Source organism: Polyodon spathula, chromosome 2, assembly GCF_017654505.1.
Source record: "Polyodon spathula isolate WHYD16114869_AA chromosome 2, ASM1765450v1, whole genome shotgun sequence".
NCBI classification, from domain to species: Eukaryota; Metazoa; Chordata; class Actinopteri; order Acipenseriformes; family Polyodontidae; genus Polyodon; species Polyodon spathula.
This window is the reverse complement of record NC_054535.1, coordinates 40,273,872-40,294,278: the sequence shown is the minus strand read 5'-3', so window position 1 is coordinate 40,294,278 and position 20,407 is coordinate 40,273,872. Positions and strand designations below refer to the sequence as shown.

The window sequence follows — 20,407 nt, the reverse complement described above, 5'->3', positions numbered from 1 at the left end:
AAAAAAAAAAAAATATCAATTTCCAGGCTGGGCAATGCCTTCACTGGATTCAAACATACAAACATACAAACATACAAACATACAAACATACAAACAACTTGCTTCCTCAGCTCCCTCTTCCTAAATGAGAAGCAGAGGCCTCCTTTTATGTCAGGTGGCTGGGCGCTGATTGATTGTTAATTAACCTAATCAACTAATCAACCCCAGCCACCTGAACATAATAAACCCAGGCAGGTAGGGGAAATTAACCCCATCCCTGCCAGTTTAAAAAGGGCAGAGCTTTGCTCTGCCACAATCCCCTTGTTGACAAATTACATAGATATCAAGGACTCAATTATGTCTACGAAACCTGACAAATTTGGGATCAAGTTTTGGCTGGCAGCGGACGTTAAGTCCAGATATTTGGTAAATGGCTACCCCTACTTGGGCAAGGAAGAGACTCGCCCAGCTAACCAAAGCCTGGTAACAGTTTGGTACTTTGGCTAATGGGACCCTATTTAGGAAAAGGGAGAAATGTTACCACCGACAGTTTTGTTTACCTCACTGCAATTGACAAAAGAGTTGAAGAAAAAAAAAACAAGCCTGGTTGGAACTGTAAATAAACAAAGGAGAGAACTGCCACAATCTGCAGGAGACCTGCAAACAGAGCTGTACTCCTCTACAACTCTGAAGCACTCTGACTGCACACTAACAGTTTGCAAGTGCAAGCCCAGAAAGAATGCAATTAAGCTCAGCTCCCTTCAGCCCCAAGTTACTATTGGAACTGGTGAACATAAATAAAGGAGACTGAGTTTTACAATACTTGACATTGACATTTTAGACCAGATGGCACGGAAATACTCAGTTAAAGCTGGGTCTCACAGGTGGCCTCTTCATGTGTTTTACAATGTATTGGATCTCACAGCCATCAACTCTCTTATTCTTCACAAGGAATGCACAAGCAAGGCGATAATGAGAAGAAATTACTTATTTAGGCCAGCTGAAGAACTTCGACAGAAGCATTTTGAACAGAAAAGTGCAAAGCAGGTACCAGCAGCTGAAGGTAGCGACGAGTGTCGGGTTGCCAAATGCAATGGTAACAAGATTCTTGATAGCTGTGCCCAACGCACAAGGCAGTGTGTGGAAAGTACACTGCATATGTGGAGAAGCACAACATCTGTGTGGATTGTGCAAAAACCTAGGCTTCTTTGATAACATGTTGCATTGTTGCAATTGTATATAAAACACATTTATGTTCAAATGTTTGTTTTTTATTTATATAGTTTCAGTTGTGTATTTGCGCTTTGCTATGTCTCTATATAAACCCATTTATTTTCAAATTAATGTTATTTATTTACATTGTTTCAGTTGTAGTTTTGTACATAAATAATATATCTGTATATACACTTATTTTTCAAATGTTTTTCTTTTTTTGCAGTTGCTCTTTGTCTGCATATAAACCCATTTCTGTTCAAATGTTCATTTATTTACAATGTTTCAGTTGTGTAGATGTTTTATATGACGTGCCTGAATAAAACTACAACAGTTGGGTTCACTTTTAAGTTTCAAGTTTTCATGATAGAGACTTTTTATTGCTGATATACTCAAAAAAAAAAAAAATATCACTCAAATCCTGGCATGAAAATCTTCAGTAACAAACATACATAATACACTTTTTCAGAGAAGAGACATTGATGTATCTCTTGCTGCACGTGGTTTGCATGACCTTAGGACCAAAATTCTGTCATACATGTTTACAGCCAATGAGTAACAACAAAGCAAATCAACAAAGCTTTAAACAATCAATACTATAAAGCTTTCTTACAGTTATTTACTGTTGAACCTGAAATAAACATTTCTGGCACAATGATTAGTCAAACTGTGGTGTTGAAACAATCATTGTGCATCCAGCAGATATGTACTTGATCAACCTCACGTTCAAATGTGCATTGGCATGAATAACATAACCTTTCATGGGAAAAAGCTTGTTCACAACAACACCAAACCTTGTACCGGAGTGCCGTTTTCTTTTCATACTTTATCTAAAAATCATTACATAAAAATCATACAAAATCTCCAGTGAACATGTTATATTTATTTGGTAAAAGTAAACAATAAAGGTAAGAAAAATGTTCTTCCTAAACTAGCTGCGTGGTTAAAAAGTCTATTCCTAAAATGACCTAGCTGCTTCTTACAAGTGGCAATTACATACCCTGTGAATTGTTACAAATACCACTCCCATATTGTTAATAACGTTAACTTTAGATCACAATGTTATTAATGTTGTGTCTGAAAATATTGCAAAGTCTGGCTTTGGTGTAAACACAATGCTGGCAAGTATATTTGTTATTTCAGTTGGTCACTGTTTAGAATCTAAAGTTGCACCATATTTGTAACAATTACAAAAATAGTATTTCTAACATGATTTATACATAAATATATGTTTAATTGGTGTCATTTTTTAGTGTCTTGCACTATAGATGTTTCTGTCTGTTGCAATGAGGAATACCTGTGTAACAACACTAAAAAGCAAGTTAATGTACAGTGTATCTAAATTATTGTATATTTATATTTAATAATTACTGGTCATGCACTTGCAACATTCTCATCCAACTACTGCATGATGAAAATATTTAAAATACAGTAAAAGTCCATATTTATTTGTACATTTTGCACATGTGAAATATTTTCTTGACAAGGATAATTTATACTGATAAAAATATGTCCGCACAATACAGGACATTAAGTTCGCTAAATGAAACATCTTTCCTTCCAAAATCCACCACAATATTTTTCCAGTAAAATGCCAAAAGGAAAAATGACACCTTTAAAAGAAACTTGCCTGGAACACCTATTCATTTATTTACATGCAAAGTGAAAACCTAGACTCTTCAGTAAACTCTCTGTGGGCAAAAACCTCCAGATGTTACAATGCGCAGACTGCTAGGCTCAGCAGGAAACCAGCTGTACAGTCCTGACACCACATTGTGCTTGAGGATGCCGTTCCAAAGGCAGGATAATTAGAGAACTTGCTGATTTCCCAGCAAGGTGGGAGCAAGAGCCATTTGTCAACAGTTACATTTGGATCAGTGACACTCAGCAGGTCATGAAGGCACATCACATTACTTCCACTTCCTGAGATATTGGGGAGATGGGATAACATTTGGAGATCTGTGAGGCAGCGGAATGAAGGCTTGTCTGCTTCAATGTCCCACATAGCTTAATCATGAAGATAGATGTGGCTTCACGCAATTCAGATTAGTTTACAGTCCGCAGGAACCCCTACCACCATGTTGTTCTTTGGGGAGCAGCTCTCTGGTTCCATGGACATTACCTTGACAGAGTAGTTGTTTCTCTCTGCAGCTTGGGCCCGATCCAAGTCAACCAGGCCCATGCATTGCTTACCTGTAAGGGGTTGCAAAATAAGAAAGCTTGACTTACATCCCACTGAGTCATAAGGATAAAAAGTCAAACAGGAAAAAATAACATCCCTCACTGTGTCTTTCAACAAGAATTTATGTTTTTACCCTCCTGATACATTTAAAATACATAGAAGAGGACATCCTGTGATTTTTAATGTCAAAATGCCAAATTGAAATGTGGTTAAACCATCTGACATCTATTGACTCACCGCATGATTGTACCTTAATTCCTTACGATGGAACATGTTTAGCTTTTAGTTTTTTCTACACTAAAATAACATGCATTCAAATACCCAAGTCAAATGATTATGTCTCTCAATTTTAATAACAGGTTATTAATAATATTGTGATTCTATGACATCATGTTTGCAGTATAAATAGATACCGCCTTGTTTAACCTAATGCTACTATATTTTTGTACTGAACATGTCAGATTTATGATACAAACTGACTTCTGCTTAAAAAAAAGAACAAAGAGGTGGGGTGAAGGAGTGATAGCCCCCCCAAAAAAACATCAAAGTGCCTGGCATCAAAAGAAATAGATTTATAAGACCTCTTGAGCATTATGAGACATCTGAGATCAATAAAGGAATATTGCAGTGCAGATTGTCTCTAAATACAGTTCATTCCTTTTGTGGAATACAATAAATTGCCTTCGGTGCTAACCCCATAGTTTGCAATTTTTTTTTTTTTTTTAACTGCATCAAAAGAGCAGTTTTTCCCATTATAATACAAGGCAATACAAATTAAGTTGAATTTTATAGTTTAAATACAATAATTCAGGCAAACATCCTATATTTGGCTAAACTGCACTGGATTCAATACAGTTTAAAAAAAAAATCTAGGGTAAAGTACTTTTCATAAAGTTCAAACAGTGAATAAATAATTCCACTGGCATGTCAAATAACTTTTAAAGCTTCTTCTGGGAATACACAACAACTCTTTGAAAATGACTGCCCAGCAGTGGCTAAAACATTATCTCCCTCATCTATTTAGAGTCACCCATGACAATCTGAAATAAATTTGCACTTTAAACTGTGTAATAATTCAATACCAGGAAGAGAAAGGTAAGACGCACCTATTAACCGCCGGTCAGCAGGCAGCTGGAATTCTGTCTGATCTGCAAACCTGCACAGGACCATGTGTTCCTAAAGGAGATGCATGCAGAGGAACACTTTTACAAGATTCATCATGGCATTAAATCAGGCCATGCTTTCTCTTTTACATGAATGATAAAAAAAAAAAAAAAAAAAAAAAAGCTTCAAATAGTGTTGCAGTTAAAATGTTAACAGATTCAGGTATTAATCCAATTATTTCAGTACTACAGACACATTGGATTATGAAACCCACTGCAGATAATATATACTGTGTAATTCCTATTTTTCTTCTATTAAAATGTCAGTGACAATCAACCCTCACTACGACTGTAAATGCAAAATTCAAGCACTCAGTAACATGAAAAGGTTGGTTTGACATACAAACAAGTGGACAGCTACTGCACCTCCATATATTGTCCCTCCTTGGCAAGGTAAATACTGGCAGCCATTAATTATATTGCCATGACACCACCATGTTTTTTAATTCAACAAAAAGTAGAAAATATTATTTACTTTCGGAAGTGTAAAACAGATTGTTATTGAAACAAACCTTGTAAGACAAAACATCCATGAACTGCTGGCTGTAAAAAGAGGAGATTACAGTAGTTGGTCTCAAAATAAAAATATATGGATTATTAACATAATATATTTCCACTACACAGAGATGCAAGTCTCATAAAAGAAAGATTTGACATTTTTTTTGTCATTTTGCTTGTGTATTGACCATGTCTATGGTAAAGCTCCACATGTTTTGGTAACTTACCACATGGATCGCTTCACAATTGCTTGACATACAATTATTCTATTTTGTTTAGGAGATGTGTAAATGGTCCAAAGACTGAGTTTGAACCAAAATACATTCTTTTTTTTTTCCTAAATGTTAACAGTTCCACATTTAAAATGTAATAGTTGAGTATATATATATATATATTATATATATATATATATATATATATATATATATAAAAATACATTTGTGAAGTGAAACTGCTGCAATATTCTGACAACTAACTAACTAAATAAATACATACATGACATGTATAAAGAAAACAGAATTACCAAGAATCTACAAATAAAGTGGTTGATGGTCCGACACATGGTACTTGCCCTTACCTTCTGGGGAAAGTGAACTTGACTGTGTTTTGTATGAATCCGTAACAGCACGGGCTGATGACAAAGGCAGCCTGTGCCTTGATGCAGTGTTCCATAACCATATCTGTAGCCACTCCACAAGCATGAAGTGCGACCTAAAGGTACAGAGAGAAAAAATAGACCTTGTCAAATACTGGTACTTTAGTGAAAGCTGTTAGCTGTGATAAAAGTTAATATGTGTATGCATACCAAATGTGTTCGGTTAATATCTGTGAAACATCAATTGGTCACTGGTAAAGGATATATTTTTCAGGGAATTACCAGTGGACAGAGTACGAAAACTGCAAGTTATACACATATTGAAGAGACATTTTACACCTCTCTATATACAGCAGCAGGGTCATGTTAGTAAAAACAAAATAGAACAAATCCATTATTCCCACATCTTTGGCTTTATTTTTTACATTCTTTAAAACATAGACGTATCTAAAACAGATGGCCATGTAAGACACATATATAACCCACATGTAGCTCAATTGAACAAAGATGCAGATATCTGACATAGCTGTTCAATAACTGAACTGTTTTACAGTGCAAATGTTTATTGGAAAACACAGCTGCATACATTGTTATTGCCTTAGTACTATACTATGATTACTATTAAAGTTCACATGATTTTGAAAACACTACCATTTACAACTATATTTGTGCAACTTAACTAAGTTACTTTAAAAAAACAGTACCTCTAATATAACTAACTACCAAAATACAAATGGGCATAGATATAAAATATGAATGTATTATATTAGTTTATTATTTTGAGTAGTTATCTTGTCTACACTACTAGAGCAGTCAGCAAGTTTGGGTGAAGTTATCTTTCATAGACCTGTATACAGGTCTGCGGAGTTGAAACTCATAATTAAAAACCCAATTTCACTAAACTACTGCTAGTTTTACTTTCTAATCATGTTTTGTTGTCCACATGATTTTATAAATACTCAGTAAACATCTGAACACTTAGTGTAAGGGAAATTTAGCCTAGCCAGAATTCTCTTTAGAAAAGTGCCATGAGATATGCAGTGTACGGAGAACAGCAAGGACCTTGGTTAAATGTACAAAGGACACCACCTCCTACAGAAAAATGCTAACATGTCAGGGTGGTGGTTGAGTTCTGCCATTATGAAAGAGTGACCCCTAATGAACAACCAACACAGTCTTCTACTTTACCTAAAATTCAGTCCACCTGTGTTTAATAAGAAAAAGCATATTACAAATATCGTATTTTGAAATTGTGCGACTCATTTTCAAATATCACAAACATAATGGCAGTATGTTGAGAGGGGCAGTACTGCTCTCTATGGAAATGAATGCCCTCACGTAATCGTACACTATTCCCTTTAATGCTTTCTCCACAGGAAAGCCAGAAAACCTACTTTTGCACAGTAGTGCTGCTACTCACTTCAGTTGTAGGACTAAAACTCCTTCCCTGGGATACAGTAACGTAGCCCCTCAACCATAGCACTGCATTCATTAACTCCTGCAAGAATGCTGTTGTATTTAAAATTTAGATTAACTTTTTACCTAACTGCCACGTAATATTTTAACATAGAAACTAAAAAGGAAAAGGAAAGAATCTACAATTCCCTTTCAAGTGGAATGACAACCATTACCAAACGGAAAGACCCACTCTGACCCCATCAATTACTGAGCATACATAAAAAAGCTGCCCTATCAGAGCCCTGCTGTGAGGGGGAAGTCCCTCCCACCTCCTGCTGAAGAGGGACGTCATCACAGTAGCATATTCGCATTTTCTCTCTCACCTCACTGAGACAACACCTAGATTGCCTAGTGCTCACTTTGTGCTGGAAATTGGCTCATTTGTACAGTTTAACCTGCAAATTGGATTTGTTACGGTAAGCTACAATATTAATAGTGTTTTTGAGATTGCTAGTTTCCTTAGTCTCGCTTCGGTAGACTCTACTGATTAGAGCTGGTCTCCACCACTCTACAGAGATTGGCGCTAAGCTTTTATTCTCTCTTTATTACCTTGTGTAGTTCCTACTGTTTCTGAGTCACTTGAGCTATTGTGGTGCTACAGGGTGACCCCGCTGTCACATGGCGCAGTCCCCAATTGACTCGGCTCCAGTTACCATCCAGTTCAGGCCAATGCGCCCTTCTCAGCCTCAGGCTCTCTTAGTGCTTACCGCGTCCTCCTCCGAAACCGATTGACTCGGCTACAACAGCTCGACACAGACCGCGCTCTTCCTTGGCACCGACCCCCTACGTTGATTGACTCGGTGCGACTACAATAGCTCGGCACCGACCACAACGCCAATTGACTTGGCACCGACTGCAAATGCTCGTCACCTCGCTCTCCCTCGCCGCTGACCACAACAGCCCAGCACTGTCCACGCTCACCTCGGCACCGACGCCGATTGGTGCGTCCACCTCGGCACCGACACTGACGCTGATTATTCGGTGCCGACTACAGTCACCGACAGCTCAGCACCGACGCCTGCGCGCCATGTCAGTGTGCTCTGCAGGCTCCTTATCTGGTTTTCACCAGTGTGACCAGTGTGCAACTAAGCTCCCAAGGGAGGATGGGCACACTACCTGTGTCCGGTGTCTTGGACCAGAACACACAGCCAGGACACTGGCAGGAGAGTCAGACTGCTCCTTTTGTCAAAGGTTCTCTAGAAGAACCAAGCGCAGAAGGGCAGCCCTCTCCCCAGCGGTTTCCCATTCCTCGGGACAAGAAAGGATGCGATCTCAAAGGGCCTCTGGAACCCCGCCTACTATAGTGACTAGTGAGTTAGTTCATCCAACCACCAGTGCAGAGGCGTAAGCACCCCTCTGCGGAATTGTGGTGGCGGCACGGCTCGAGAGTACCGCTCTCCTCCTCGCAGATGCAGGCCCTCCCCTTCTGCATCTCCCGAGAAACGCCAGAGCTCTGCGGAGCAACGTTCTGAGGATCTGGCTCAGGCCGTGAGAGTCCAGCAGACTATGCTGGAGACCTTGTTACAGGCTCACGGGAGAGTGCCCCCTGCTACCGGGCAGCCACAGCTTCCCCATTCCCGCTCTCCGTCTCTGTCCCCACCTAGACCCCCAAGCACTGGCGAGCTTTTGTTCACAGCTTCAAGGTCAGACGTGTCTGACCCCGCCACTTCGGTCAGGCAAGCCACAGCAGGGGTTGCCATACCGCCCCTCCCGCTTACCTGTCAGAGGGAGGAGTTCCATGCCATGATACAGCGTGCTGCGGCTGCCACGGACGTTCCCTGGCCTGTGGAGCAGGAGGGAAAGGGGAATCGATACCTCAAAAAGAAAGGGCACCCACAGCATGTCCATCCTCTTTGCAAGGGTTTTTTGGAGCTAGCTCGCTTTTCCTGGAACTACCTGGCGTCTGCTCCCTCTAGCTCCAGAACAGCGGAGTCCCTGCTGCACACCACCCAAGCTCAAGAAGCTGGCCTGGGCACGTTCCCTCCCATCGCGGACATGGTCACTGTGCTGGTGCAAGGGTCCACCTTCACCAGAGGGGAAAAAGACCCTACCTGCCCATCCAAGCCATGCAGGACGAAGGGACCTTGGCAGCAAGCGCATATAAATGCCCAAGAACTGCAAGCAGTAGCCCGGGCTATCTCATTTTTACCAGCAGTTAGCACAAAAACATGTGCTGGTCCGAACAGACAATACCACAGTGATAGCCTACATAAACCACCAAGGCGGCCTGAGCTCACCTGGCCTTCACCATGCAGCGCACAGAAACTTATGTTCCATCAGGGCGGTTCACCTCCCCAGTGTGGACAACAGAGCACCAGACCTCCTGTCCAGAGGAGCTCCAGACAGCCCGGAGCGGAGACTGCACCCTCAGGTTGTGAAACAAATTTGGGAGAGGTTTATTACAGCACAAGTGGATCTCTTTGTCACAGCTCCACTCATTGCCCCCTATGGTTCTCTATGGAGAGAGAAGGGGGCCCCCTGGGAGTAGACGTGCTAGCTCACCCCTGGCCACAGGGGCTCTTATATGTGTTAGCTCCTCTACCGCTATTACCCCTGACATGAGAGAGGATCAGGGTGGAGAAAGCCCAGGTTTTGCTGGTTGCACCAAGATGGCCGAGGCGCCCCTGGTTTGCTCTCCTCTCCAACTTGTTGTTGGGCCAACCGTGGCAGCTCCCGCTCCACAAGGACCTCCTGAGCCAAGTGGAGGGGTTATTATGGTACCCGAACCCAGCCCAGCTCCAACTTTGGGTTTGGTCTTTTAACGGAGCCGTCTATCCAGACTAGGTTTGCCAGATGCAGTGGCAGAGACACCACAGTCTGCTAGGGCACCTAGCACTGGAGCATTGCTGGGGGTCACGACCCTGTGACCTGCCCTATAGAGACAATTCTAACCTTCTTACAACACCTGTATGCAGGAAAATCTGCATCCACTCTGAAGGTCTACTTGGCAGCAATATCGGTGTGCCACGATAAAACTGACTGCGTCCGCTGGGGCACACTTCCTGGCAGTGCAATTTCTTGAAAGGGGCCGTCCTCCAATGAAAAGCATGGTCCCTAAGTGGGATCTGGAGCTGGTGCTGGATGTCCTTATGGGTCCCCCATTTGAGCCCATGGCCTCAGCAGAGCTGGGCCCTTTCCCTCAAAGTGGCATTTTTATTAGCCACTACGTCTGCCAGAAGAGTAAGTGAGCTTCACGCGCTGTCCATCGATGATACATGTATTGCTTTCACTGGTAATGACTCACGGGTAACAATAAGAACTAATCCAGCCTTTTTGCCAAATGACAGCACATGCTTTGCCCGGTCCGGGCTCTGCGCTGTTACCTGGATAGGGAGACAGTCCAACCGTCCTGGAGACAGTCCAACCAGCTGTTTGTCTGCTACAGGTCCCGCTCTAAAGGTCAAGCCCTGTCGAATCAACGTCTAGCACACTGGGTATCAGATGCCATACGCTTGGTGTATGAACAGACGGACTCCCCCATGCCGGGGGACATTACGGCCCATTCTACCAGGGGCCAAGTGACTTCGTGGGCTTTCCTTCATGGCGCATCCTTGGATGAGCTTTGCAATGCTGCTACATGGACAGGTAGTCATAAGAACATAAGAACATAAGAACATAAGAAAGTTTACAAATGAGAGGAGGCCATTCGGCCCATCTTGCTCGTTTGATTGTTAGTAGCTTATTGATCCCAAAATCTCATCAAGCAGCTTCTTGAAGGATCCCAGGGTATCAGCTTCAACCACATTACTGGGGAGTTGATTCCAGACCCTCACAATTCTCTGTGTAAAAAAGTGCCTCCTATTTTCTGTTCTGAATGCCCCTTTGTCTAAACTCCATTTGTGACCCCTGGTCCTTGTTTCTTTTTTCAGGCTGAAAAAGTCCCTTGGGTCGACACTGTCAATACCTTTTAGAATTCTGAATGCTTGAATTAGGTCGCCACGTAGTCTTCTTTGTTCAAGACTGAACAGATTCAATTCTTTTAGCCTGTCTGCATATGACATGCCTTTTAAGCCCGGAATAACTCTGGTCGCTCTTCTTTGCACTCTTTCTAGAGCAGCAATATCTTTTTTATAGCGAGGTGACCAGAACTGCACACAATATTCAATATGAGGTCTTACTAGTGCATTGTACAGTTTTAACATTACTTCCCTTGATTTAAATTCAACACTTTTCACAATGTATCCGAGCATCTTGTTAGCCTTTTTTATAGCTTCCCCACATTGTCTAGATGAAGACATTTCTGAGTCAACAAAAACTCCTAGGTCTTTTTCACAGATTCCTTCTCCAATTTCAATATCTCCCATATGATATTTATAATGTACATTTTTATTTCCTGCGTGCAGTACCTTACACTTTTCTCTATTAAATGTCATTTGCCATGTGTCTGCCCAGTTCTGAATCTTGTCTAGATCATTTTGAATGACCTTTGCTGCTGCAACAGTGTTTGCCACTCCTCCTACTTTTGTGTCGTCTGCAAATTTAACAAGTTTGCTTACTATACCAGAATCTAAATCATTAATGTAGATTAGGAATAGCAGAGGACCTAATACTGATCCCTGTGGTACACCACTGGTTACCACACTCCATTCTGAGGTTTTTCCTCTAATAAGTACTTTCTGTTTTCTACATGTTAACCACTCCCTAATCCATGTACATGTGTTTCCTTGAATCCCAACTGCGTTCAGTTTGAGAATTAATCTTTTGTGTGGGACTTTGTCAAAAGCTTTCTGGAAAAATAAATAAACCATGTCATATGCTTTGCAATTATCCATTATCATTGTTGCAGACAAACCGAGTGTGACCCTCTCTGGGCTTTAGAGTGTTGCTATCGCTGTGGGGCTGTACTGTCGGGATCTGGAGCCACGACAGCTTTGGTACAGCTTCCCGTTCGGTAATTGTTATCATTCCACTTGAAAGGGAACGTTAGGTTATTACCATAACCCTGGTTCCCTGAAAAGAATCACAACCATTACCCTTCGAGGTCGTGTCCCCAGCTGAACTTAGATTTTGAAAATGGCAATATGATACTGTGAGGACATCCCTCTTCAGCAGAAGGTGGGAAGAACTTCCCCCTGACAGCAGGACCCTGATAGAGCAACTTTTTTATATACGCACAGTGATTGCTGGGTCAGAGAGACTCTTCCCGTTCGGTAATGGTTGTCATTCTTTTCAGGGAACCAGGGTTATGGTAATAACCTAACATTAGCAGATTATTTTGCCTAATACAACAATTAAGAATTGTTGAGTGCTATGTGAAATGTTGCCTCTGCACACCCTTTAACTCAACCAGCGTATACACAGTTAAAATTATACAATACAATCTTTGCTGACTTTTTTTTTAAATCTGACATTTAGCAAGTCATCTGAATGAGTTTTTATCCCGTGATGTCAAACAATGAATACAAAAAAGCAGCATTCATTGTCCATGACCTTATGTTTTACCCCACTTGCAAAAGTCAGTACTAAAAAAAATGACCTTGCTGACTAGTCAATTATGGACTTGCATGTCACTTTGAAGGAGTCATGTTTGGTTCATTTTCCCTTTAATGAAAAAGAGTCAAGTTTATTTGTCTAAAACAACTTGAATGCACTGTTTCATCTGATAATTAGCAGGGGCACTGGACCAACTTTTAAAGTGGGGTTGCTGAAAGCCATTGAACAAAACTGTAACCCATGTATACAATGGAAGCCATGCAAAGCCAGGGGATGCTGCCGCACCCCCAGCAGCCCTAGTTCCAGCGCCCTTGCTAATTAGTGACATAGAACCTAATCACCGACATGTGTCTGTGACAGGATGACGACAGGTGACATCAGGCCAGATGCAGGAACAGTAAAAACAAAGGCAGTACTGCAGGCAAAAGACGCTTTTCGCATTTGTCATTTATTTAAACAAAACAAATCACGAACACAAAATACAACACTCAAGTCTGGCTGGGCAGTAGCCTTCAAGCACTTCTAAGTTTTAGTTTCAGTTTTGCTTTGCTTTGCCTCTCCTCTCCTCTCCTCTCGAACACACCCACCCTTTTGCAGCCAAAGCTGCAGGTCTTTTATATCATGGCCGAGGGGTTAACTGGCTATTAATTCTCTCATTACCCCTCGGCTATAGTCTGCACAGGTAGTTATTATGTGTGACTGCCAGCTAATTCAATAATGACTAGCTGACAGTCACGCATTCACACAAGGTATTTTAATGTGGATGGGGCTTCCCATCCACTCTTATAAACAAAACCTACGGCTCTTCGCCATCTTACATTTAACAAAAAAATGTGGCTATGCCGTCATATAAATACAATAAATAATAAACAAACACAAAATAACACAGGGGCGGAGGGGGAGACCCCGTTCTAAAAATAAACAAACAAATAATGTACAGGGCTCCTTGTCCAGCATACACCAGACAACAAATATAAATAGTCAAGCTTATATCCTTTACAAACAATTCTACAGCAGGCATGATTTCACAAGGTAACTTTAGGTAGTCTGAAATCAGTTCCTTTTCAGCTGCAAACCAGCTGTACAACTTCTGTTTTTTTAGTGTTTGCAAAGGGCAAACCTGTAATTAATATAGGATGACACAGTTACATAAAACACAGATATAAAAGTTGGATGGATAGCTATTACAGAAAACATTTACCAAGTCCTTAAAACTTAATCTCCAAACAACTAAATTTGCAATAGGTCATTGCATATAGTTACGCTTGCTCCTATTCGATTTTTATTTGCCAAATTGATGATTAATATCGATGTTTATTTTAGAAAGAATTTACTGTTTTTTACCTTTATTTTTCAATTCAATCAACCTTTATGCTTTAAAAAAAAAAAAAAACGCAGACTCTTTATGCCATTGTGAAACGTCTCATTTAGTGAAACCCTGTCATAAAGACGGCCGGAGTGGGGGACTTCAGACCAGAAACAGGAAAATAAACAGAGAGAGAGGTGGAGTTTGGTTGAGCTGAGCGAATGGCTTCGCTCAGCATTTAATGAGTGAACAGAACAGACAGAAAATAAATGGTTGTATTAAGCAAAAAACACAGGACACGGCACTGGTAGCCAAAATAAACAGACAAACAAAACGGACCAAACAGACAAAACATGGTGAGCTTCTTTTAATGATTATTATTATTATTATTATTATTATTATTATTATTATTATTATTATTATTATTACCTCCGTCTCCAATCCTGTTCTCCACTCAACGAAAACACAACCCCGAGTATGTGAAAACATGCTGCTTTTATGCAGCTGTACCGAGACTCGATTGCTAATCAATCATTCAATTGGAGTCGCGGTACAACTGCACGTGAATTAATAAAGTGCAATTCCCCGTGCTCACATATTACATTTTACTTGCACTTGAAGTGCTGTGCAATCCTTGTGCCTAAATACAAATATACATTTTAAACACTCGTGTTACACAGACCCGTTTATATCCCGTGTACCAATGACTATACACCAACATTTAACACACCCCACGCAACATATAACAGAAAATACACACAGGGGCGGGCACTTCGCCACAAACCCGCTTATCATATTCAACATGCAACAAAACCATGGTTACCAACATTCTAATTGAAATAACATTTGGTTACAGCGGAGCTATACCCTGTACAGATATAGATCATACACAAATTTAAAAATGTTCTCATAGAACAAAGCATTAGATAGTTGAACAGAACTAACTTGCAGTCTGAGCTCCCTCTTCTGCTTCAGCGCAGTTGGACTCAGGAAGGCAAGGCAGACGGGCCCGCTTCGTCCTGTTGCCGAGACTTCAGCGGTCAGTCAGGGTATTGTGCACAACACTCATTAAGTGTTTTCCTCTTGCGCACCATTTTCAATTCAAACTAGTAACTGTCACCAAATACCTATAGCAAAAGCTTTCCAACACCTTAACCCGCTAATTTCAAAGTAGCGAGTGGTTTTGCATTTATAAATTAATTCACTTGCCTCCAATAGATCCCGGCTTTAGTTTTATTTTGTCTTTTAAATGTATTCATTTTTTTTTAAATTTCAATTAAGGTTTGACAACTGTAACTTGGGGCCTTCAAATGTGATGCTCATCAAGTAAGATCTTCCATCAGAGTTGCAGAAATTAGGCTTCTCAGCCCAATTTTAATTTTTTTATTTGAACTGTCATGTTCAAAATAGTTTGTTCTTAGGCTGCTGCTGATGGAAACACATTGTTTTATTGTTCAAATAAGTCCCAGTGGTAAGAAACATAAAAACATGGCTTCTGTTCACTCTGGGGCTACTTCAGATCCGAAAAAAAGCCTTTTGATGGGACCACTGACTAAATGTATCATTAAAGTATTTCATGTTTGGTCTGTTTGCTACATCTGTCTAAGTTAGATGAACTTTCAGGTTCCAGGCTAATGCAACACCTTCTTTACAGCAGGTTTTAAATGGGAATCCTGCCTGATCCCTTTCCTTTCTGTAGAACACATCACATCGGTCACTTACCTCAGAAAAACCCACCAGTTAAATCTAATTGAACAAACACTACTTGAAATACTCAAAGTTTGAAAACACAATTACTTGTTGCAAAATCCCTTAAATGTAAATGACAAACACAGGTCTACCAAACCATATACACATATACCCCGCTTACACTAGACACTTTTAAGCCAGCTTTGAGGCGGCTTAGGTATTTTAATTTTTTTTGTAGTGTAAACGCAGCCATCCTAAAAGTGGGCTTTGGTCTATTGTTTGCCCTACTGAGGCAACTCATGTTTGCCACTTACATTCGTGGGCAATGTCCCCATTTTGTTGATACCGCAATCTAGAATTCAACAAATCATTACAGTAAAGTCACTAAGAAAATAAAAGGTTTCCTTCACAGGGCGAATACAGTCCTTTGTTTAAAAGGTAACATGCTGTTAGACCTGCACATAGGGCTTGTTTAATTACATGCATCACAGCACTAACAACTATACAATTTCAAAAATAAAGCCTCAAGCTTGTGGATGTTTAATACATTTAAATACGTAGGCTTTATTTTTCAAAGTGTCTCATCTTAAGTGCTGTGATGTGAATATACGTATAAGCACTAGCTTTAGGTCCAAAAGCACTTTACTTTTAAACAAAGGACTGTATTCGTCCCTAAAAGGAAATCTTTTGATTGTTTACATTTACACCTGTTTTGGTGAGGGGAAATGTCTTCATGCACTGGGTGGTCAATATGACGTCATTGGACATGCAATACAGTTCAGAGGCTATGCGAGTTGGAAGTGTAAACACACTAACACTACAAAAAACTGAAAACAATGAACACACCTGAATTCATATAAATGTGGATTTTTTTAGCTACCAAAGGAAGCCTCACACCAAACTGAAAGAGTTATTGCAGTTTTTTTTTTTTTTTTTTTTTTTACTCAATGGATGAAAAAAGCAGTGGGTAAGCAAACACAACTTTCATCAGCTCTGGCTCTCAAAGTAGAGCCACTGTTAGGTCCAATTAAACAATTTCTATAAAGGATGCTCAAATATGACTAAAAAATGCATTAAACATCCAAAAAGCTCAGTGGCTTGTAGAATACATGAAACCAGTTCTATAAAACAGGTAAACAACACCTGAAAATGTTAAAGAAACAAAGATAAGTTCTAACAGAGGAAAGACCACATTTTTTCCAATACTAAAGAATGCATCTCTTTTGTTATCCCAGCAGTTTTATGGAAGTCTCAGTCATGTCTTTCTGTGTTTGTTTATCCTGGAACTGAACCCTAAAACTGCAAATCTCACACCAACCTGGATAACTTTTTAGGGCAGGATTAGGGACTACTTTCATCAGCAGCCATATTCATCTTTCTTTAATTTTTTTCTAAACCTTTTGAGCAACTTGGAATGTCTAACAATACAAAATTTTTTAGCTTAATCTATAAAGAACCGATGCTATATAAACATGTAGGTAGAAACAGAATTACAATAATGTTAAAATACATGCTGAAATGTAAGAAAGAAAGAAAGAAAGAACGGTTATAAGATCTCTCTGGAGGAGAGGACTTTCTCAAGTATTCCAATTCTGTTTTCTTATTTATAAGAACTAATTTTACTATTTTTGTCATATTGAACATTTTTGCTTTTATTAGGGTCCTCACTTACAAAAAAAAATGAGACCCTGCACAGAGACGGCCGAAGTGGGCGGCGTCAGAACCAGGAAGGAATGAAATACACAAAGACAGAACAGATGAATGTGAAATAGCGATTGCTTGCGCCGGTTTATTGCAAAATAAAAGGGTTTAAACAAACAGAAAACAGGACACGGCACTCTATGCCAAAACAAAAAGACAAACAAAAACGGACTAACACTTAACAAAATGGTGAGCAGCTAGACACACTAACAAACAAGGTGAGTTTTAAAAATAAACAAGAATCGTGCTGGTCCCACCAGCACGTAATAGCAATTGAAATATCTAACTCTTTATTCTCCTCTCTCTCCCGTTCCCTACTCACCAAACACCCAACCCCGAGTGAGTGAAAACATGCTGTTTTTATGCAGCTGTACCGAGACTCGATTGTTAATCAATCATTCAATTGGAGTCTCGGTACAACTGCATGTGAATTAATAAAAGTGCAATTCCCCGTGCTCACATATTATTACTTTTTACTTGCACGTGAAGGGCTGTGTAATCCTCGTGCCTAAATACAAATATACATTTTAAACTCTCGTGTTACACAAACCCGTTTATATCCTGTGTACCAATGACTATACACCAACATTTAACACACCACATGCAACATATAACAGATAATATACACAGGGGCGGGCACTTTGTCACAGACCCTTATGCACTAATCATGTATTATCTGTAAAACTATACATAGTAAACATGATAATTGCCTAGATTTTGCACCAGTCTTCACCAAACTCTTACACTTGGCTATCATTTTATACAGATATTTGTAACCTTTTACGCATTGTCTTATCACATGACAATCAGTATCCTCTGTATGTGCGCCCCTGTTTTTGTTTTGTTTTTTTGTAATAATTATTTTATTGATAATTTAAAATAAATATGGATAATGGTTTTACAAAAACAACTGCAGTATGTATAGAAATTCAGTAGATGCTGTATATATAAACATGTGTTGCGTAAAATAAGTTTCACCTTGTTTCTATAAATGTAGATATACTGCTGTTAAATACAGGTTATGTCTGGACCAGATGTCTTCTGAGAAGCTGTTCTTTTGGAAAGAACAATATATTAAGTTTGTTTTCGTATGGTAGTAAAAAGTATAACAGTGAAAGTATATATATTCCCTTCATTTCATGTCATATAAGAAAATATGACATGAAATGAAGTGCCACCTGATCTACCATGTGACAAAATGTACTCGAATGCAAATATTTCACTCAGTTGGCTAGTTTCACAGACCCTGATTAGTTCTAATCTTGGACTACATTACCTAAATTGACATTTAATATTCCAAGATCAGGGTCTGTGAAACTAGCCGAATATGTTTAGTCAACAAAAAGCCATAAACCGTAAAAATATTTTCTCAACTAAATGGAATTTGTGGGCTAATAAAAATGAAGAATCCAAAAAATGGAGCAATATCAAAAGGGAAGACATTTCTGTTATTGTGTTTTAATCATTACTCACCCCGATTTTGAATGGTCCAGTAAAATAATCCAAGTTTGCTTGAATGAACCAGATGTTGTTTAAACCAAGCTCGTCACATCTGTTCTTAGCTCTGGCCAGAGACTCCTCTTTGTTTTCAATCAGAACCACCTGAAAGAATACATGACGTTAAAAGGCTTATTTGATTGGAGATCTTGTAATTGTTACGGACCAAACAAACAATCTCATAATGTCAACATGAAGTACCTTTACTGGATGTCTTTCTGCAATTCTATCTGGTTGCATTGCGTAAGCACAGTCTTCCAAAAAAGAAAGATAGTTTCAGTGAAGCCTTACCTGGCATGCCGGCAGGGTGTGAGCAAGAACAATTCCAACATGCCCCTGTAAATACAAATAAAACGAAGTAGTCAACCCACTTTTAGATATCTATCAAGATACTGACACAGACCAATGCACTGACTTTGCTATGTAGCGGAGCCCTATTGAAAAGCAGAGCAATGTGTATAAGGGTTAATGGAAGAGTTCATACGTTACCCCACCGCTGCAGAAATCCACCACAGTGTTGCCAGGCTGGGCCAGTTTTGTCACCATAGCAACAAGATTATTCAATTGCTGCCGTTTTCGCAAAGCACGGTCTTTAGACATTTTTCCTACATAAGGAGAAACAAAAAAAAAAGACATAACAGGGGACAGACAAAAAAAATTAAATAATAACAATAATAATAATAAACAATAACAACAACAACAACAACAATAATTAGAACTGCCAGGCAGTTTTACGGCTCCCAAGCCTCAGTATCAGTACCCGTCTAACTGTGTTTCGTTCTCAATATGCCAAGTTTAAAATTAGCAACTTCAACTGTTCCACAGAAGAAGATTTTGAAAGTTTTTTTTTTTTTAAAAAATGCATCAGGCAGCCATCTTGTTTAAGGCAAGTTCCTTAAAAGTCAGTTGTATTGCTACAGTGTCAAGGATGATGCTTGTGAAGTTTAGAGTTAGTCAAGTAAACCGTTTGTCAACTGAGGCAGTTTTAAATTTCAGACGTAAACGTACACCTGGCGGCCATCTTGTTTATAAAACATTTTGACATATTTGTATTCCATTGTTACTGGGACAATAACTACCAAGTATGGAGTTTGTTGGTTAAACAGTGTTCAAATAGCAGCAGTTTGCTGTTAAGGCCGCGTTTCATTAAAGTTTGTGGCAGCCATTTTGACATTACAATTTATCGCAGAAACTTCTGCTTTGCAAACTTGCGGGTTTGGATTCTGATGATATATGCCAAGTGTTAGATCAATGGCTTCACCGGTTCCCAGGAAGATTTAGAAAGGTTTCTAAAAAAATGCATCAAATGGCCATTTTCGTTTCCGGTCAACACAATTTTTTAAAAGTCAGTTGTATTGATACAGTTGCAGGGAAGATGCTTATGGGGTTTGGAGTTAGTCAAGTAAATCGTTTGTCAACTAAAGCAGGTTTGAATTTCAAATGTAAACGTATAGGTGGTGGTCATCTTGTTTTATAAAACATCACCATTTTTATATATTTGTATCCCATTGTTACTGGGACGATAACTACGGGTGATATTTACGGGTGCCATTTTTTTTTTTTTTTTTTTTTTTTTTTAAATCTCTGTGGCATCTTCTAAATATGAACTATAATAAGGTTTGCCTGAAGTTTCACCACAGCCACTCCACATACTGCCCCATTAACTATATCTTGTTAAGAGTGAAAATCCCCTT

The 20,407-nt window shown here is 39.6% G+C and overlaps 1 protein-coding gene across 1 annotated transcript in view; it reads right to left on the bottom strand.

Moving 5' to 3' along the window:
* Positions 1-255: 255 nt before the first annotated feature.
* LOC121296382 (glutathione S-transferase C-terminal domain-containing protein-like) overlaps positions 256-20,407 on the bottom strand; it is a 64,442-nt gene continuing 44,290 nt past the window's right edge. The window contains exons 6-12 of the mRNA XM_041221885.1: positions 19,203-19,318; positions 19,005-19,049; positions 18,690-18,818; positions 5,612-5,745; positions 5,049-5,079; positions 4,480-4,549; positions 256-3,384 (exon numbers count right to left, since the gene is read on the bottom strand). Of these exons, the coding sequence (XP_041077819.1) occupies positions 3,233-3,384; positions 4,480-4,549; positions 5,049-5,079; positions 5,612-5,745; positions 18,690-18,818; positions 19,005-19,049; positions 19,203-19,318 (677 nt within the window). The 3' untranslated portion in view covers positions 256-3,232. The remainder of the gene's footprint in view (positions 3,385-4,479; positions 4,550-5,048; positions 5,080-5,611; positions 5,746-18,689; positions 18,819-19,004; positions 19,050-19,202; positions 19,319-20,407) is intronic.